This window comes from Ruditapes philippinarum, unplaced genomic scaffold (assembly GCF_026571515.1).
Source record: "Ruditapes philippinarum isolate M1 unplaced genomic scaffold, ASM2657151v2 ctg3408_1_1_1_1, whole genome shotgun sequence".
NCBI classification, from domain to species: domain Eukaryota; kingdom Metazoa; phylum Mollusca; class Bivalvia; order Venerida; family Veneridae; genus Ruditapes; species Ruditapes philippinarum.
The window spans coordinates 132,359-155,488 of NW_026862878.1; the positions used below are offsets into that span (position 1 = coordinate 132,359).

At 34.6% G+C, this 23,130-nt stretch overlaps 1 protein-coding gene across 1 annotated transcript; it reads right to left on the reverse strand.

Annotated features, from left to right (window-relative positions):
* Positions 1-11,150: 11,150 nt before the first annotated feature.
* On the reverse strand, positions 11,151-22,799 carry LOC132720491 (insoluble matrix shell protein 5). Its single transcript, XM_060704644.1, has 5 exons — positions 22,683-22,799; positions 20,812-20,852; positions 20,153-20,277; positions 11,763-11,918; positions 11,151-11,337 (listed from the first exon to the last, which is right to left on the reverse strand). The coding sequence occupies exons 1-5, from the start codon at positions 22,683-22,685 to the stop codon at positions 11,255-11,257; spliced, it is 408 nt and encodes a 135-aa protein (XP_060560627.1). The 5' UTR covers positions 22,686-22,799; the 3' UTR covers positions 11,151-11,254.
* Positions 22,800-23,130: the final 331 nt, after the last annotated feature.

The window sequence follows — 23,130 nt, forward strand, 5'->3', positions numbered from 1 at the left end:
TCAGCGTCCAAACAACTTATGAGACACTGGTCAGCACGCTTTTCTTGCTTTAGTCACGTGAGCTCGTGTATGGTCGAACAGTGATCGGGGTTTGATCGTGTGCGGTCGTGTGTGGTCGTGGAGTAGTCGGGTAGCAGTCTAGATAATCTGGACAAGAGATCGAACAGAGATCTACTTAATCGGGATGCGATCGTATATTACTCGAGTAGAAGTCGAGATGATCGGGTACAGATCGGGTTAAAGATGCCAATCCGACCAAACAAGATCGCTACACGATTGTTTCTCGATCAACTCGATCTTCAACTCGATCAATACACGATCGCTTCCCGAGCTCTTCTCGACCGCTTGGCTACACGATCGCTACACGAATTTTTTTGACATGTCAAAAAAATTCGGGTAGAAAGCCCGAGCGATGCCGACCAAGGTAGACCTCCCCGACCACTCCCGATCAATCATGCCGACCGACCCAGACCAGTACCCGATCGCTTGATCGGGCTTGATCGAGTTGATCTGATCGTCAGTGGGAGCCCAGCTTTAACTATAAATTATTGTTATCACAGTGACATAGTGTTCAGAAGCTACATGTACCTAAGGTTTTTAAATATGGTCAGTTTGATTTGCAGCCTGTGAATGAGGACCTACTAAAATCCCATAAAAATTTTGTCAGCCTCTGTTGGTTTTCCATTTATGAAATATCAGAAAAATTATATATTACTTGAAAATTATCCTCTTTTACAAAATTAAAAGATTGTATTTTGACACTTTTAATTTTAAAGGAGGTCATATGGCAACTTTCCAGCTTTACTGTTGGATGAAGTCCTCATGTGCACTTCCATGCATTATTCTGGACACAAGCCAGCACACGAGTACACGTTCATTGTCTTTTTATAAAGCTTTTTGGATCCAAAGCCCCTTACAGGATTCTAATCTATAGCAATGAAAGCCAAGTGATTAGAAGTCAACAAAATTAACCACTCAATCATGGACAGCCCCTGTTGTAGACAGTAAAAGGGATTATGGGCCAAGTCTTCTTCACTTAATCCTTTAGGCTTTAGTGACATTGTTGAGTAATGAGTGTCTGCCTATTAACTTCAGAGTCTTGTCACAAGTTGTTATGATTTTGATATTTATGTTCATTATAATTGATTAATTATATGATATACTGTATATATATATATTTTTCAGTATAAAGATTTTCAACAAGAATATCGACAAACGATCCAAGCTTACCGGATCATGGAATTTCCAAATCATTGTGACACATGATCATGTTGAATGAATTATCTCCTCCTATTTATATTGGCTACTGTGATAGGCATTAGTAATACTGTAATGCAGTAGGCTACATTTAGATTATGCAAAGAAAACAACATATTGACACTTCTGTAAACATTCTTTCTTGAATTAAGAAGCCAGCAATAATGAATTTATATATTAAACTTCACTAGACACGAATTTGCCATTGACTTGAAATTTTATTATTTTTTTTGTCTGGAAGCATGTGTCCTTTAATAAACAGTAGAGAGCGAATCGCTATAGGGGCGAATCATTACTAGGACGAATAATTGATTTTTTTATTATCGGTACTCCTCTTATGATTGCTTTAATCAAGAAAACAATTTACCATTAGCAATAAATTCCTCTAATTTAACAATCCCTTCACTCTTGTTGACTCTTTTTCCAAGCAAATACGAGGTCAGTTCCTCTTGACCAAGCTGAAAAAAGGAAGCAAGTGGAAATCCTCTGTGTACCGAGAAATCAACCGTGCATTTTGAAAAGTTTTTTGAATTCGCTGAAGCGTCACAAAAGTCAATGACTATCGGGCAAGCTGCATCAAAATCAACAGTACAATTTTCATATTTCTTTTCAAATTCTAAAAAATATTGACATAAACTATCTGCCGCCATTTTTCACAAATCTAGGTTGAACACTACAAATTTATTTTCTTCTCTTTAACAGTTGCACACGTCTTAGGCCTATTATTTCCCTATTTCGTGCGCGGAATAATAATAATAATAATAATGATAGTAATAATAATGATAATAATAATAATAACAATAATAATAATAATAGAAATAATGGAGCCCTTTATCAATTTTATCATGACATATAGATCTACAATGTAGGTAAAGTTTTTGAAATATCCACAGTACAGTACCACGGATTTATATGTAATATAAATCCGTGACAGTACGTACAGTAATTTTCTGGCTCATACTGCGTAGAACTGTACTTATGTTATTACCAGATTTGCACGTAAATTTGAGATAGGTGTTTCAAAACTGAAAAAAGTTCATATAAAATAATAAATTATTTATTTTCAATTATAGCGATTTAAAATATGTAAACATGAATTTATGTACTAAAAGCACGGACTTTAATTGTAATATAAATCCGTGACTAAAAGAAACAAAATTAAAACACTTTATGTACATTCTTTTTTGTAAATTTACTTTATACTGATAGGCTTTTACTGTTCTTAAAGTATTTTCGGTTGAAAATGGCCTCTAAAAACGTGTGCCACTTTTTATGAAGCTCTCCTTCGATATTTTTTGGACAATTTTCCTTTTAAAAGTTTATCAAGAAGTAACAGATGCAAAAATCTAAAAGTACTTTCTGTTGAAAGTGTTTGAAGTTGACCCATTATTTCAGCTTATTTGAACAGCCTACATATAGACCTACTTTAAGGAAGCTCATTCCACAAAGCACACGGACAAACTAAGAAACGATTGATTTTTTAACCAAGAAAACTGTTGACCATCGGGAATTAGTAACGACAACTGTCAGAAAAAGACACATATGGCTGATCACTAGAGATCTAATTCTAGTGATATTTTAACATGAACAGAAATTGCTGGAATTAAATGTTTATTCAAGTATGCAAGGGTAATTTCTGACTTACTTTTCAACAAATTACATAGCTGTAATACAGTTGTCCACCAAAATAAGCATTTTCTTACAAAAATTGTCAGTCACCTTATCTTCTAAATTTCATTTGACAACAACTTAAGTATCGATTGTGAAAATATTATTAGCAGAGGGAACAATTAAATCAACTCTGTCTTAGATTGAAAACGTTGAAAACTAAGGGAAATGAGGTTTGGTAGTATTTTGCCAATGGTTGTAGAAGAACATTAAATATTCTAGACAAATAGTATAAGATTAACAATTACATGTAAACTATATAATATCAAAATTTATATGACTAAGGCCCACATGGTTGACTTTACTTCAGACAGTCGGAAGTGACATAAATTTCTCCGGATATCGGAAGCTTAATATGTTTATTCAGATATAATGATTTGAAATTATTCACAAATTAATATATATTTTGAAAAAAAGACAACGTGCTGACAAATGCCAAGACATGAGCAAATCAAAATGCACAAGTGTCCCACCATAAAGGAAGTTATGAAAAGCGGAAGAGTACCTTCTTTTGTAAAATAGCGTATGAACCGTTCATCACAAACCATGGACAAAAAGTAATCTGGCCGAGTATGGACAAAAGGCCAAAGGTCAAGGCAGGTACGTATATTAACATTAATAACGTTAATATACGTACCTGATCAAGGTAAAATGTTATGGTCCAATATTGAAAGCTACCAAAGCTATTCACTTTAACTTGTTTTTTTAGTTCATTAGCATCACAAAGGCAGCTAGATGACCTTAAAGTTATGTTTTGCAAAGGTATGCACATTGTATTTCTAAAGGACAGATAACCCTGAAGTGATCGAACCCTTATTTTGCTTAATTATCGCCCTTTTTATCTGTTATATTTTCATAACTTTCTCGAACATCTTTACAGATATTCACATTAAACTTGAAATACGTGTTGAATACCAAAAGTGGGGGTGGGGGTTTCTCAAACAGTTTATTAGAATCATGCCTACTTTCTACTTTTATCATACCACCAAGTACTGTGAAAAGTGGAACGCGCTACTTCTTGGACAGCTCTTGTTTTGAGTAAGACCCTGATCTTACTATTAAGATCTTATGTTCCCTGGCTGATTTTTGTGTCGCCTCTACGGAGTAGTGGCGACATATAGGGATCACTGCTCCGTCGTCTGTCTGTCCGTCTGTCTGTCTGTCCGTCCGTCCGTCACAAAACTTGTCCGGACTACTCCTCATAAACTACTGGTGCAATTTCATCCAAACTTTACAGGAATGATCAGTACCAAGTCTAGTTGTGCATATTGTCATCATTTTCCGGTTCAATGATTTTTGTCAGAGTTATGGCCCTTTAATAATTTTTAATTTTAAAGTTTGTCCGGATACTTCTCTTATACCACTAATGCAATTTCAATGAAATTTTACAGGATTGATCTGTAGCTCAAGTCCTTGCGCATATTGCACTGGGTTTTCTGGTTGAATGATTTTTTGTCCGAGTTATTGCCCTTTGATAAAAAGGTGTTTTTTTCTGTGTGTTGCCAGATACACAAAGCTTGTCTGGACTACTCCTCATAAACTACTGGTGCAATTTTATCCAAACTTTACAGGAATGATCAGTACCAAGTCTAGTTGTGCACTGTCCGTCTGTCTGTCCGTCTGTCACAAAATTTGTCCCAACATGAAATTGGCCATCATGAGGCGACACATGTGATTACTGATCGCTCTTGTAATTAATCAGGTCTTGCCTCATGTTTCCTCTGGAAAACTTGTTAAATGCATTACCTCTTCTGGAAATTTTGCGACTACATGTACCTCTATTAAAATTTTTGAATCCGCGCCTGTAACATCTTCTCAGTCGATTCACGCGGGTAACCAGCTACGTCCCGTCCTTAATTATGTGTTTTAAAAGCTATGATGTGTTTTCACTTCTGAACATATGGACATTGTTGATTGGTACTATAAGGTGATTGATTATACATTGTTGAGTACAATATTGAATTATATTGTACAAATACACAGCTGTCAAAACTGTATTGGACGAGTCGCTAGCCGCGTTTTACAAAGGTTTTAATTTATAGCTGTATAGTAGTCCAATAGAAACAGTATTGTCCCCAACCATGTTAACTGACCTCTATATTTTGCACCACCATTTTTAACTTTTTGACAGAACTTTGTTATTTCAATCACAAAAAGGATGTGATATAGATTTTAGAGTCTCAAAATTGAAAACGAGGCTAGATGGAGTGATATGGATTTGATATAGGGCTGGACTGGAGCGGGTTTGTCAGTCTTTCAGTTTTCACACATTTACTGGCCTGAAAAAGGTCGATGACTGGTCAACTTTTTTTACATTAAAAAAAGAAACTTCACTACTTTATAAAAAAAAATGACGACGATGTCTTAGGCATAATGTAACCATAGTTTTGACCTTCCTTGTTTCCTTTTCAATCCATAAGAAACACGCAATAATAAGCATTCAAAATGAACGAGTGTTTTCTTTTAGAATCCGGCACCTGTTTGTATTTTAGCCGGTATCCATTGATTTCAGTATAAACAAAATACTCGTATATTATCCCTGTCATTTCGCTCCTTTTGTACGGCAAAAGTGCTTAATTATAACTGAGCTCTTAAATTTATTATGAAACGTGACAGAAACGTATGATTATGTTACATGTTTTGTTACCACGGTAAACGGAAATTTCATCATTATATACCATTACTTTATCATTATATTTTAATGAGCGTCAATTCGGTAGGTAGTTAGATATTCGAATAACCAACTACATACTAGTTGGTGGTTGGTTATTCGTAAATCCCAACTATTTAACAGCTGGTAGTTGGTAATTCAATTCATTATCACCAGAATGAAATATTAGAACACATCATACATTTCAAACCAGAAGTACGTATTATCAACTACATTCAGTATGTAGTTTATTCGCACGAATAACCAATTTATTGAGTCCCCCTGGACGACGCAGGAAGACGGATGATATCATTTGGTACAGTTCATTTATCTTGTCTTATATATTTTTTAGAAATACATGCTATGTTCGGACAACCATCTACATTCTGATTGGTAGTTGGGGATTCACGCGAATAACCAGCTGAGTCCCCTGGTCAATTTTTGGTGAAGGGGATGTTACCATATTATAGAAAACATATATCTTGTTATTTCACAGTAACATTTGTTTCAGAAAAAGTCAGAGGAATCTATATAATACCCGAATTACCAACTACCTTGTAAAAGGTAGTTCGGTATTCAAGCGAATAACCAACTGAGTCCGCAGGTTGACATATGGAAACAGGGTATTTCAATGTTGAAGAGCACATCTAGCTTGCTTTATATCAATGATATTTATTCCGGAAAAGTACTTTCTGTTTTGAGGGTAAACAAGCTAAGCTAGAATTACCAACTATCTTCTGGTAGGTGGTTTGGTACATGTATTCTCGCGAATAACCAACTGAGTCCCACAGTAAATATTTTACCTTTAATTTACATTACATTTTCAAAACTTTCATGAAAATAAGCAGAGTCTGGATGAATGCTGCTTTAACTTTTTTCTTTTTACCCTAATTTCCGCCAACAAAAATATTTTTGACCAGTGTAACTTGATTTAATAGATTTGTCTCAAACCATCATGTATCATTTACAACAAGTATTTGTTTCAGCTTACTTATTGTTAATTTTCTAATTAACGGAACATGACTTTTATCTGGTATGGTTTATTTCTATTGCTTGTAAACAGTCTTACTTGTTTATTTTTTACTACTCTTTGTGTAAAGTTCTTTATCATAACCCCTTGAGCAAGAATACGAATATCAGACATTTGTAAAACACTTTAGTCCTTACCGCTATATTAACTATTTAGGTGTGAAAATTTAATATCATAACCCAATTTCTTGGTCAATAATGTGATATTGTATATAGGGAATTAAATCAGATTGGGCGCTGTGGTGCAGTGGTAACACTGTGTGACTATAAGTCTAGGGGTTGCGAGTTCGATCCCCCGCTACTCCACTAAAATCAATGACAATCTTTCAAGACGTTTGTTATAGGACACTACACACTGACTCACAGGACACAAATCACACAATGCCTCACAGGACACTACTCACATTGACTCGCAGGACACAACACACACACAGGACACAACTAACACACAGACTCACAGGACACAACTTACACACTGACTCACAGAAAACAACTCACACACTGACTAACAGGCAAAACTAATACACCTAACTCACAGGACACAACTCACACACTGGCTCGCAGGACACAACACACACACTGACTAACAGGCACAACTAATACACCTAACTCATAACAAAACTCACACACTGACTCGCAGGACACAACACACACACAGGACACAACTAACACACAGACTGACAGGACACAACTAACACACTGACTCACAGAACACAACTCACACACTGACTAACAGGCACAACTAATACACCTAACTCACAGGACACAACTCACACACTGACTCGCAGGACACACAACACACACACAGGACACAACTAACACACTTACTGACAGGTCACAACTAACACACTGACTCACAGGACACAACTAACACACTGACTGACAGGTCACAACTAACACACTGACTGACAGGTCACAACTAACACACTGACTGACACATAACTCACACACTGACTCACAAGACACAACTAACAACACTGACTCACAGGACACAACTAACACACTGACTGACAGGTCACAACTCACACACTGACTGACAGGTCACAACTCACACACTGACTGACAGGACACAACTAACACACTGACTGACAGGACACAACTAACACACTGACAAACAGGACACAACTCACACACTGACTCACAGGACACAACTAACACACTGACTCACAGGACACAACTAACACACTGACTCACAGGACACAACTAACACACTCACACACAGGACACAATTCACACACTGACTCACAGGACACAACTAACACACTGACTCACAGGTCACAACTAACACACTGACTGACAGGACACAACACACACACACAGGATACAACTCACACACTTACTGACAGGTCACAACTAACACACTGACTCACAGGACACAACTCACACACTGACTGACAGGACACAACTCACACACTGACTCACAGGACACAACTCACACACTGACTCACAGGACACAACTCACACACTGACTGACAGGACACAACTCACACACTGACTGACAGGACACAACTCACACACTGACTCACAGGACACAACTAACACACTGACTCACAGGTCACAACTAACACACTGACTGACAGGTCACAACTAACACACTGACTGACAGGACACAACACACACACTGACTGACAGGACACAACTCACACACTGACTGACAGGACACAACTCACACACTGACTGACAGGTCACAACTAACACAACTGACTGTCAGGACACAACTCACACACTGAGTCACAGGTCACAACTCACACATTGACTCACAGAACACAACTCACACACTGACTCACAGGACACCATACACACAATGACTCACAGGACACAAGTCACACACTGACTGACAGGTCACAACTCAACACACTTACTGACAGGTCACAACTCACACACTTACTGACAGGACACAACTCACACACATACTGACAGGTCACAACTCACACACTGACTCACTTGACACAACTCAAACACTGACTGACAGGTCACAACTCACACACTGACTCACAGGTCAAAACTAACACACTGACTGACAGGACACAACACACACACACTAACTGATAGGTCACAACTCACACACTTACTGACAGGTCACAACTCACACACTTACTGACAGGTCACAACTCACGCACTGACTGACAGGACACAACTAACACACTGACTGACAGGACACAACTCACACACTGGCTCACAGAAACAACTTACACACTGACTCACATGACACAACTAACACACTGACTGACAGGTCACAACTCACACACTGACTCACAGGACACAACTAACACACTGACTCACAGGACACAACTCACACACTGACTGACAGGTCACAACTCACACACTGACTCACAGGACACAACTCACACACTGACTCACAGGACACAACTAACACACTGACTGACAGGTCACAACTAACACACTGACTCACAGGACACAAATAACACACTAACTGATAGGTCACAACTAACACACTGACTGACAGGACACAACTTTCACACACTGACTCACAGGGCCTAACAAACACACTGACTCACAGGACACAACACACACTGACTCACAGGATACAACTAACAACACTGACTGACAGGACACAACTAACACACTAACTGATAGGTCACAACTAACACACTGACTCACAGGACACAATTCACACACTGACTCACAGGACCTAACAAACACACTGATTCACAGGACACAACACACACACTGACTCACAGGATACAACTAACACACTGACTGACAGGACACAACTAACACAACTCACACACTGGCTTGCAGGACACAACACACACACTGACTAACAGGCACAACTAATACACCTAACTCACAGGACACAACTCACACACTGACTCGCAGGACACAACTCACACACACTCACAGGACACAACTAACACACTGACTGACAGGTCACAACTAACACACTGACTCACAGGACACAACTTACACACACACATAGGACACAACTCACACACTGACTCACAGGACACAACTCACACACTTACTGACAGGTCACAACTAACACACTGACTGACAGATCACAACTAACACACTAACTCACAGGACACAACTCACATTCTGACTCACAGGACACAACTCACACACTTGACTCACAACTAACACACAATTCACAGGACACTGACTCACAGACCTAGGACACAACTCACACACTGACTCACAGGACACAACTCACACACTGACTCACAGGATACAACTCACACATTGACGCACAGGACACAACTAACACAACTAACACACTGACTCACAGGACACAACTCACACACTTACTGATAGGTCACAACTAACACACTGACTGAGAGGTCACAACTAACACACTGACTGACAGGTCACAACTAGCACACTAACTCACAGGACACAACTTTCACACTGACTCACAGGACACAACTCACACACTTACTGATAGGTCACAACTAACACACTGACTGACAGGTCACAACTAACACACTGACTGACAGGTCACAACTAACACACTGACTGACAGGTCACAATTAACACACTGACTCACAGGTCACAACACACACACATAGGACAAACTCACACACTGACTCAACGGACACAACTCACACACTGACTGACAGGTCACAACTAACACAACTGACTGACAGGTCACAATAACACACAACTCACAGGACACAACTCACACACTGACTCACAGGACACAACTCACACACTGACTCACTTGACACAACTCACACACTGACTCACAGGACACAACTAACACACTGACTCACAGGACACAACTCACACACTGACTCACGGTACACAACTCTCAGACTGACTCACATGACACAACTCACACATTGACTGACAGGACACAACTCACACACTGACTGACAGGACTCAACTCACACACTGACTCACAGGACACAACTAACACACTAACTGACAGGACACAACTCACACACTGACTCACAGACACAACTAACACACTGACTCGCAGGAACAACTCACACACTTACTTACAGGGCATTACTCACAGGCTGACTCACAGGACACAACTCACAGACTGACTCAATGACTATGTTTATTTCTTTAGATAATTCGTGAGAAAGTCAACCTGATAACCGTTTTGAAGGAGACTTTTATGTTTCGTCAAATAAATATGTACATTTAACACATTTAAAACATCTTCTTTCACGAATGATCTAAAAAAAATAAACATATCCCTAAAAAAATGTAATGCTTGTTAAAGTATAATGTCGTTGCGCTAATTCATTTCTTTAAATTTGATTTAGAATAAACTATTTTGGTTCGTTTACTTTCTGTATTATTGTTTTGGAAATAGCATTGCACAGATTTGGCGTGACTTTTACAATATTTGCACATTCCTACGTTACTGGATATGTATGGTGAAATCAGAAAGTCAAGGCCATCGTGATGCAAATTTAGAGACTTAATTTAGAATTTAATATGCTTATCTTCATATATTTAATACAAATTGTAATGAAATATGTACTGTGTCTGCCTATGATAAAAATACCGGCCTTGTTTTCTTACAAAAGTAATACTCGAATATTTGAAATTTAGGAACACTAAACACTACTTTATGCTTTTCCGTATTTTATTTACACGTATGAAACAAAATATTTCAATATTGTAACACCATGTTTCTTTATATTTTTTCTATCCATGGTCATTTTTTTATCTTCAGAAATCAATCGGTCTAGAGCTAGGTCGTACTGTTTCCATCCATGTTTGGGTAAACTCCCATGACGAAATTTCATTATCTCCTTCAAAAGAAAATACATTAACCATTTAACTGTGTTAAACTTCACGTATCCATTGCAGATCAGTAATTGGATTTTAAAATGATAATTTGTAAAATCACATTTTGAAAGTGTAACGTAAATGCTTATAAAGACGAAAATAATCAAATAATAAGGAAAACTTTAAAAAAACAAAACAAAACAAAACAAAAAGAAGAAGAACACAACAACAACAACAACAACAAACCAAAGCAAACAAATATTATACACCTGTATACCAAAGTTGATACCAGTTATTGATAAAGTAATTGGATATGTATAATGCAGAAACTTATTGTTTACGGACGGATGGACTAAAAGTTCCATACACACTTAGAATAAATATATAAATAAACACACTTAGAATAAATAAAACACATTTCTATACAAAAAGGTGTTTGGATGTTTACCATTTTTATCAAAATGGTCAAATCCCTGATTTCCCTCAACGAATTCAATTCTTCCGTTATGATTTCTGTCGGCTACGTTGAAGAAAGGCGAGTAATAATCATTGTGGTAGAACGCCCATTCCGAGGAAAATTCGTTGTTGTCTAGTGCCCCATCACCTGCATTGAAATATTTCAGTATAGTGATCTAAGCATTCCATGGTTATAATGAAAAATGAAATCTTCTTAGCATTCGATGGTTAATAATACAAAGAAACATTAATTCGTCACTCAGTTATTTAATTGTGGTACAAGTGGTTAAATGCATAATTTGTTTGTTATTAGGGACAACAACAAAACAATATCATACTTTAACTAATTTTATTTTATAGTCATACATAGTGGCATATGTAATTTATCTCACTGAGTAATGTCTTAGTTTATCTTTGGCATTTTATGGGCACGACTCCATTAATAAAAGCCAAAAGGTTTGGATACCGGGCATACAAAACCCTGTTAGGGCATCCATAGCAAAACAAACAAATGACACAAAATCAAAACAAGCAAATGGAACAAACTGTATAGCTTTTTGGAACAGTATGTTCTAGAAAATAATTGATCAAAGCAATACTAGTCTTTCAATTCTTCATTCACAAAATAGTCAATTTTCACAAATGTATATGAGCAACAACACAGCATTGACACTGTTGCGCGAAATTGGTTCTGGGAAGCAGAAACCAGTATCGCCAGTATCACAAAATGTCTATTCGCCGGCCGCAAAATGCAAATTTAGCAGACACAACATGTGAAATCTAGTATTTGAAAGTTCATAGAACACATCTCTGGAGTCGCACCGTTGTCGAATTCTCTCTGCTGCTGGTTTTGGCCCAAGCAGTTTTCCTAAAAGAAACCTCTTCCGTGGTATTTAGTAGGGCTAGCTGTCTTGAAAAACGTCGCTTATGTTGGCTAATCTGAAAACATATCAAAAGAGGACAGAAACAACAAAACAAGCATGACACTAGTATTAAATTTAAGCTCAAATCTTTGACACTTCACACTCATAATTGACAAGGAGGGCGGGTGGGTTTTTTCAACAACTCATTTCTTCCTTGTTACAATATTCGACGCCAGCGTTAAAGGATATGACGTAGATACAGTACCTACGTCATAACCAGGGCAGGGTATAAGTTGTTCCCCAAATAACAGAGACTATTCTATAGAAATAGTCATCATTATTAGGGACAACAACAAAACAATATCATACTTTAACTAATTTTTATTTTATAGTCATACATAGTGGCATATGTAATTTATCTCACTGAGTAATGTCTTAGTTTATCTTCGGCATTTTATGGGCACGACTCCATTAATAAAAGCCAAAAGGTTTGGATACCGGGCATACAAAACCCTGTTAGGGCATCCATAGCAAAAACAAACAAATGACACAAAATCAAAACAAGCAAATGGAACAAACTGTATAGCTTTTTGGAACAGTATGTTTCTAGAAAATAATTGATCAAAAGCAATACTAGTCTTTCAATTCTTCATTCACAAAATAAGTCAATTTTCACAAATGTATATGAGCAACAACACAGCATTGACACTGTTGCGCGAAATTGGTTCTGGGAAGCAGAAACCAGTATCGCCAGTATCACAAAATGTCTATTCGCCGGCCGCCACTAGACTTCGGATGGTGAACGGGAGATTTCCCGTTTTCCAGTCGAAGGCTCCGCCAATAACATACAATATTGGCTTCGCCAATATCATACTATTATTGGCTCCGGCGAATTGAATAGTTAAAAAAAAAATTAGTCGTGCCCGGCCATTCTATGATTTATAATACAACACTGCCATGTAGGTAATTCAACTTAGCAAATAAAGCAGCATTCCAACAAATATGCATATACTAGCACTCATAAATCAAATATGACACTATCTGAAACACAATAATTTGGGTAGTAACCATCAAGATCTCGAGTGCAGTGCCATTTCTCTTGACATGAATTAAGCAAAAGCATTCAAACTGCTCCAAATATGTGCTAGCTAAATGTATATACATTTGACAGTGCATGTTTTTGAGATATCAATTTAACAATAACGTTCAAACTGCTTCAAATATGTGCTAGATACATGTATACAATAAGTGCATTCAATCAACTGAACTATAAATTATGCATCAACACATCAACTTTTCAAATATACCTTTCCTGAACCACTCTATGCCATAGGTGTTCGGCGCGCTGATCAGCCACCCACCCCACAACCCTCCCACCCCCCAAAACCATTTAAACTGCAGTATTTTTCATTTGAAACATGTTTTAATATTTGGTATATGCTTTTAATTCAATTACCTTCATTTCCCACAAAAAATAAAAAATTGATTTATATATATACATATTTAGTAAAGGTATGCAACTGGCTGCACATTTTTCAGCACTCATCTTAATAATAATTGAACTCCATAACCCCAACGTTTTTTCCCAATTTTCAATATTATGGTTCTGAAGGGTTGGAGGGTCGCAAAGTGGGCGAGGGTCCCCCGGGGGCAGCCACCAACCAACGCGCCGAAAACATATGCCCAATACAATAGTGACCATCAAGATCGTGAGACCTGCATGACTCTGAGAGCAGATATTTTCCAATTGCATTCCATGGGTTCGAATCCTTCCAATTCAACCAACATGTTTAATAATGTTACATTAATCAGGTTTTCCATTTGTTTTTTAATCGCATGATGTAAACACTTACACTCCATGCGGTAAAGAAAACTAGCAACAATTTAATGCATCATATCGTCGACAAGGCAGAACACTTGTATTACATTTTAGTATGCTTAGCACCTATTGTCATTAGAATAGCATGCAATATTAAAACGTGTAATTTTTTACCCCACAATTGTACATAGGTTGCCACAATTGAACATAGGTTCGAGCTATATTTTTCAATTTGCAGCATTTCACACCACCCATCCTGGTCAGTCCTGGATTGTCTTTCTTACACCTGTGTGAAGCGCTTATTTAAAATAGGTACTTATACTAATATACTTAACTGAGCTGTAAAAAGATTTGAAACAATTAATAGATTTCATGGAATATTTACTAATAAAATATCTTTATTGGCCAAAAACATACTAAATTCCAAAACTCCAAGAATAATGGTTTAAGCTTTTTGTCGGACATAAATTCTACTGCCAGTGTTATCAGCAATTACACAAAATATTCTTTCACTGGTCAGTTTGCAGCATCCAGCTATACTGTCAGTTAAAAGTTGTTTGATTCTGTATTGGTTATTAGTCAATTCAAACAATTAATAGGCTTAAATAAACATTGATTATAATAATACACATGCATTTACATTTTATTTTAATTGAAAGCCACATTCATTAATCTAGCTGCAATACAGAATGCATTTGCTGATTTTCAGCCAAGACATTTTTGATTATCAAATTAAGTAGCTGCTGAAAAACAATAATAGCCTAATAATATGGTAATTTAAGTTTTGAACAAAGTGAAACCTTACAACATTGCCAAAGTATTTGCATCATTTTATTTAAACATTGTAAAGTTAGTGTTTTTTATGTGCCTTATTATGTTTATTGTTAATAAAATAATCCAGACAGAAATCAACGAAGTTTATAAATGTCAAGAGTTTATCAATTTATTACAAAATTATAAAAATATTTGTACATTTAATTGAGACTAATAGAATGTAAACAGTATTAAACAGTATGTAATAGATATTTTTGACATAATGCATAATGCCCATCCAAGGCTTTAATTATAATGAGTGAACAGGTGAAAGTCAAATAAGTTTAAATCTTGCCATAATTCCTTTCAATTTTTATAATGATTATGTACTTTCCATTTATGAACGATAAATCAATGCCATTGGAAATTACCCAAAATGTTCAATTTATAAAAAGTTTGGGACAGTCTTTTTATATTTTAGGCATACTTATATTTTATCCTTAACATTTTAAAATATCAGCTGTAGGTCAATAACCTTTTTTCAGTCAATATTTTGAAACATAAACTTAAAAGTCAATTCAGCATAACTTGACCATGACAAAATAGGCACAATGTCATTTTAATATCATAACCATGTTATTTTGAAATTTAATAGGGTGTACTTTTCACAATAAAATATTGTTTCAACACGGAAATTAAAGTAAGACGATTTATATTAACTTTTTAAATATCAAACCTCACATTCTCTATTAGTTTACATAAAAATTGGTCTTGCAATTCAACCAAAGTTGGGTATTATACTAAAGCCAAGAGAAAATTGTCTTGAATGATTTTCCTTTGAACAACATTCAACAAAGAAAAGTTAAACGTTGAATGCATGATTTTGTACAAATATTATCAACAGTGTTTAACACTAAAATTTAAGAAGCGTGTTCACTTTTATCACTAGTTTAGGGGAATGAGTACCTATCATATTAGCATGAGATTACAAGAAATCCTAAAGAAATGGAAAACTTTTAACCTCTAAATTTAAAACTTCTACCCTCTAAATTAAAGTTTTAAGTTTAATTATGTGTAGATCTATTGTCAAACTATAAGAAAAAATAAAAAGTAAATGATATACTTTCAAATTTTAAGTTTTATATTTGGATGGTGTTCACTATGACTAAATCATCAAAAGAGTTTCACAATCATTTAATAAATTAGCTATCCATTTATTATATCAAAATATTTATCTTTTTATGTTGTGTAAAGTAAATAAAAGGTGCAATGGAAAATAAATTTTATAATGAAAAGTGAACTACAACTTGTCAACTCAAAATTGCAATAAATTGTGTGACAAATATAATTTGTTATAAATCTGTACTGTAATGTAGCCTACACCATGAATTATAAACAACATAGTCTATTTAAAATTATTATTATTATTATTAATTTATTATTATCAATAATTTATTATTATTATTATTATTATTATTATAATTATGAATTCATGATTGTCTTATTATTATCATTAGATCACATCATCATTATTTTTATTATTATTACTATTATCAATTCATTATTATTATTACTAATTTATTATTATTATTATCATCATCATTAATAATTTATTATTATTATCAATTCATTATTATTATTATTACTATTAATTTATTTTTATTATTTTATTTTTATATAATGTTTATTAATTTACTATAATTATTATTATCTAATATCTTACTCATGTGACTGATGTTGCATTGAAGTCTGCATCTTTTAATTATTTGTGCATTATTAATTTATCAATTTCTATTTAATGTGATTTTAACCCCTTCTTATCCAACATAATTTGCTTATTATGCATACTTAATTTTACCATGAAAACAATAGGCCCTAAAATAAGGCAATGTATTCACATCTATGATAACAAATACTGAAATATAACTGAGTAATTAATTTGTTCAACTTGTAGATCTAAACCTAGGTTTCACATTGTAAAATAATGTATAAAATAAACATTTAAACAGGAAATACCTCACCTAATACTGTAAGGAACTAAACTACTAGCTCTACTAACATCAGACACCAATTTATCTCATACAACAATTCATCAAATGTCAGGAGTCCGCACAAGACGCTGCTGATGATTGAGATCACCATCGCATTTATTTCCACATTTCCCATACAGACCAGTAGTGTATTGTCTTTAATCACATTCTTCCAATCTCGTCCAGCAAAAAGAAAATTATAGATCTATTTTGAAGATTTAAAAGCAAATAAAATATAGCTTAAAACTGATTAGCTAATAATAACTGATTTATTAAGAACCTGTTAGATTAATAGACACATTTTTCCTAATTCAGGACAATTAGCACAAGTTAACAAAAATTTCTTGCTTCCACCATTCTTAACGCCATTGAAAATAGCAAAGTGCACCTACTGACCTAGCTAGATCATCGTATTATTTATGTAGATCTATCATATTTTTTTTTAAAGGTTTCCATTACAATCATCATCGTTAGTGACGTTACCATCTGATCAGTATTAAACTAATACACCGCAAATGATTTAACATTATAGCGAAATACAGATATAGCTAAATGAATAGCCGTGGGTGAGAGTAGATCCATGGATCGTCATAATAAAATTGTCAATTTACGACAGCAGTCAGCATACTGGTTGGGGAGATAACTTCGGCTGGTTGATAAACTCGGCTTTTTATAATTAAATCGACCAATCGGAATTTTTAATCTAATTAAGCTCACCATCTCATACTATCGCTGGAATTCGACAATATCTGGAAAATTTGTCAAGTTTGGTAAGATATTAAAAAAATAACACAGACTTTTACGTGTTTGTTTACAAAACATGCCTATAAAAATTACGGGAATCCGATTGTTGTGCGCATGTGCAGCAGATGCTCATGTTGAGGCCTGCACATGGGTACTTTTATATATTGACCGACTACCGGTAAAGCAGACGATGTTCACGGATACATTTTGTAGATGAATTTAGACTCAATTTTGTCTTGCAAACTCAGAAAAAGTAAAAATGTAATCTTTAGTGCAATGGATTGAAAAACTGATGTTAAATGCTCCTTTATATGTTATTGTGTAGGTTGAATACCACTAAATTAATTTCTTCTTCACTCTGTTAAATTACGAAGTTACCCAAGCCAAAATACATTTGAATCACTAATTCTAAAAGTACATATTTCGTATGTTAATAAATGAAAATGCATGTCTTTTTACAAAAAAAGTATCCGAGTTTTTTGGTTTTTTTTTTACATAACATTGTATAAAAGTAACAGTCCTTATTGAAAATTTCTGATAAAAAATATGTTTTTATTTGACATATATGAAAAGCAAAGGAATAATAAAATGTCTAAATATGTTTTTCTACGTTTTAATTTACTCATTAAAATGATTTAAGAAGAAAAACAAAGAGCCGAAATTATCTACTCGCGCGTGTTAAAAATGTGCTTTTTACGTACCTCTTCCAGGGCCTCTCAAAATTACCCGTCTTTTTTCTAAATATAACTTTTATGGTGATACCGGAATATCGAAGAGCTGAAGTTTATTATGGTGCAAGATTCATCAGAATACGTACACAAATAAATGAAATATGCCCCCAAAACACCGATTTTCGGCCGAGTTTATCTCCCAAACCAGTAAAGCTAGACAAAGTACAATTCACAAAACAATGAATATAAATAATTTAAATTTAAACTGTTCTCGACAACAATCTGTTGAATATCTAAATCTGAAATTGAATAAGAAAACTTCTCTGTCCATATAATATCCTGCTTGATTCAGTGTTCCATGTTCCCACCAAAGACATCAAGAACAAATCCGCTTCAATCGTGGAAAATATCAACAAAATTGCTGCTTATAGGGCACACAGAAAATCATCGACGTCTTATCGATTCATATCTAGAAGATATTACTATCGATTGCTGTTTTGATCAGCGATTTTTTCCATTTTTTTCAACAACTCATTTCTTCCTTGTTACAATATTCGACGCCAGCGTTAAAAGGATATGACGTAGATACAGTACCTACGTCATAACCAGGGCAGGGTATAAGTTGTTCCCCAAATAACAGAGACTATTCTATAGAAATAGTCATCATTATTTTCCGTGTCTACATTAAGATATAAATGAACCCTTCGCGTTATATATTTTATAGAGAGTAAAATTGTACATGTTTAAAGATGACTGACAAACATTGAAGTAATTTAAGAATTCAAATTTATTTACACTCTTAATATTTTGATATTTTTACGTTAATTTGTTTGATACATACATTTTTAAATGTGTCAGTCATTATGTGACAGTCATTATGTGACAGTCATTATGTGACAGTCATTGATTTGATATGATTTATATACTGTTTATTACCATGACTTCGTATGTCTATCAAAAATATTAATTTGATGTTCCGTTAGCAGACGACAAAAACGTTTCTCTTTATGTTTATCTAGTTAAAATACTTGTATTTATTCATCCTAAATCAATACATGTAATTTTTAATAACTAATCAATTTAAAATACAGATACATGTACATTGTCAATATGACATTATTACTGATGTTATTTTTGTTTTAAAATTTAAACTAACTTGTAGTCATACATCTTATTTCTTAAAATAAAACATAAAAAAACTGAGCTGCGCCATGACAAAACCAACATAGTGCGTTTGCGACCAGCATGGATCTAGACCAGCCTGCGCATCCGCTCAGTCTGATTAGGATCCATGAATCCTATAACAAGTAGAGAAACTGATAGCAAACAGCATGGATCCTGAACAGACTGCGCGGATGCGCAGGCTATTCTGGATCAATGCTGGTCGCATATGCATGTTGGTTTTGTCATGACGCGGCTCAGGTTACTTTTAAGAAAAAAGCAACATGGTGCACAAAATTCATTTGTCTAACGAATGTTCTTCATTTATTGTATTATCTTACGATTTAAATCTGCATCCCTGAAGACCATGGTTCCTTCAACTCTTGAGATTTTATTGTTACCATCAATGTCGTATGCTTTAAAGACCTTACTGATCTGTCCTTGATCTGTCGTCGGGCACTGACAACTGAAACAATTAATGTCTTAAAATGTCTTTAATTGACATAATTTCTCTAAGAAAATGACGTTTTTATCTTTGTCTGAAAATGATGTATTATATTAAAGACTAGTCAAATTGTTGCCTAGACACTTTGTACATGGCTTTTACGAGTAAAAGGGGCGTGCGTATCAGTGAAAATGTAATGGTAAGTATACAAATTAAAAAGCATTTAATTAAAACCTTGCAAAAAGGATGTTTGGTCACCTGTCAACTCAGGAAAATGTCAAATTCCATCACATAACGGGAAAGCAATAAATTTCATCATAAATTATGATAATCGTTAATATAATGAAATCTCTGTCTTCTTGTTTCGTATCCTGCATGTTATGTTTTGTTTTCATAAACTATGAATCGCTTTATTTGCATTTATAACTCATAACTGTCTGTCTTGATATTAAAAGTACGTTTTGTTAAATGACATAATAAAATTTATATTAATTAAAAACACATATTTTCTCTAATTAATATGTAAATACACAATTATGCATGTGTACGACTTACCAGACTACTGCAATTAGGCACGCGAGCGTTACAACCGAGATCTGAAATGTAATTTTTGATGTGATAAGTTTTCTGAATAGTAACTGCAACATATTGTTAACATACAAAAACATATATTCTTTAATGAGTTAATGTCATTAAAGAAATTCAGTTCACTTGGTTTTTTGATACATAATTCATACAAATTATCCCCGGACTTTCTTACGTTACTTGACATTAACAGGAAAGGACTGAACATAAGAAGAATTTTAAAATTAAAAACTGAAATCGATGAATATCATTGGCCATTCTAAAGTAAAATGTAAAGGACAGTTCTAACCATTCTAAAAAAAATTAAAGGATAGTTCTTACCATTCTAAAATAGAATTTTAAGGATAGCTCTATGATAATATGTAAGGGAAAGTTTTGTCACTATAAAATAAAATGTTAAGGATAGTTCTAAAAAATGTACAGGAATGAGGATAGTTTTAGGTTAATTTGTGAATGATTACAAAATTTATAAAGTCAAACGAAAAACAGGTAAAAAGGACACTTTAAATAGAAGTTGTTCTTCTTTAAAAATCATTGATATCAATATGCTATAATTCAATTTCAGTGTCTACAAAATGGGTATTTTATTAACGGCTACAAGAAACACTTCTCATGTCATGTTATGCAATTTGAGTCGCGTCTCGACAAAACCAACATAATGGGTTTGCGACCAGCATGGATCCACACCAGCCTGCGCATCCGCGCAGTCTGATCAGGATCCATGCTCTTCGCTTACAAACCCTATAACAGATAAAGAAACTGATAGCGAACAGCATGGATCCTGATCAGACTGCGCGGATGCGCAGGCTGGTCTGGATCCATGCTGGTCGCAAACCCATTATGATGTTGGTTTTGTCATGGCTCGGCTCATTTATTGTTGATTGTCATATGGCGACTTTCCAGCTTTACTAGTGGATGATAGCTCAGGTGTCCTTCTGTGCACGAATAGGAACCTGAGTTGAACCACCGACATTCGTAAGCTAGCTGAAAAGCTTCCTAACATGAAAGAATCCAAAGTCCCTGTCGGGATTCGAACCCATAGCGATGAGGGACAAGTAGTGCATATGTACTTATATAACCTCTATATGACATATAAGAATAAATAGCTCACATTTGTTTGCATAATTATTCAGTCTTTCTTTTCTATTTGTAATATGTGATCTTTTTGCGACTATTTGGCTCCACAATTGATAATTACATGCATGTAATTCTATATTTATGTATAAGTTTTGCTAAGCATCTTAAAGGTTCAATACGCTTCAGAAATGACACTGTATTTATTCTTCGAAATATTTTATATGTGGGTTAACTTTTATTTATTTGTTTCCAAACGGCTATTCGTTGGCCAATTACCAGAAACATCTTTTTATTCCGTTTCTTTTTGGCAATTAGTACACAAATAGTGATATGGTATTTTAAATGAAAGTCAAAATACTTCTTTGTTTACATTTCGGTAGTTTTGTGACTAACAATTTAACATTCAGTGCTACTGTCTTAAGGTAATAAACATCAAAATGCCTTTTTACCATTTTTTAACGTTATGAAGTTCATGTTTGCCCTTCTTAAAGAAATAACAATTTATTCGTTTCTAAGGTATACTGTGCCATTAAAAGATTATAATTCTAGAATAAATGAATTAGATTGTTGACAAGAAACTTTGAACTTGTTTCTTCCGTCAGCAACGTTTTTAAGTAATTACATTTAAATCTTTGCTTTTCACAATTGCTTTAAAATTTAAAATAAATTTATAACAGCTTTATCAAGATACTGTCAATAATAAATAGAGAAATAATGAGAAATAATTGTAAATGAAATAGATTGATGTACAAAATAACTCTTACCATTGTGTTTGTGCACGGATAAAACCACTACGTGTATTGCAATATATTTCCTGACAATGTTGCCGTCTTCATTTAGATTTGACAATTTTAATGTTTGATATATGCAGGTAAACTTTGACCCATGTCTTTCACTGTCTTTGATACATTATCGTGCTTCAAGTTGGATTTATTGTGACAGGTTTAAAAACACAGGAATAAGCAAAAATAAGACATTTAATTCCTTAAGCGGCATTAAAATTTGTCGGTTTTATAACATGAAGCATTTAAAACGCATACAACGTAATTCAATTCATTTTAAAGTCAAGAAAACATTTCTCTTTTTGTTATAATATGTAAATACATTAAATTTATAAATGCAATAAACATCACTGTCATGATTCTTATTTATTCAAACACCCAGTCTAAAGGACAATATATTTCTAAATTTTAGTTACATTTTGTATAAAAC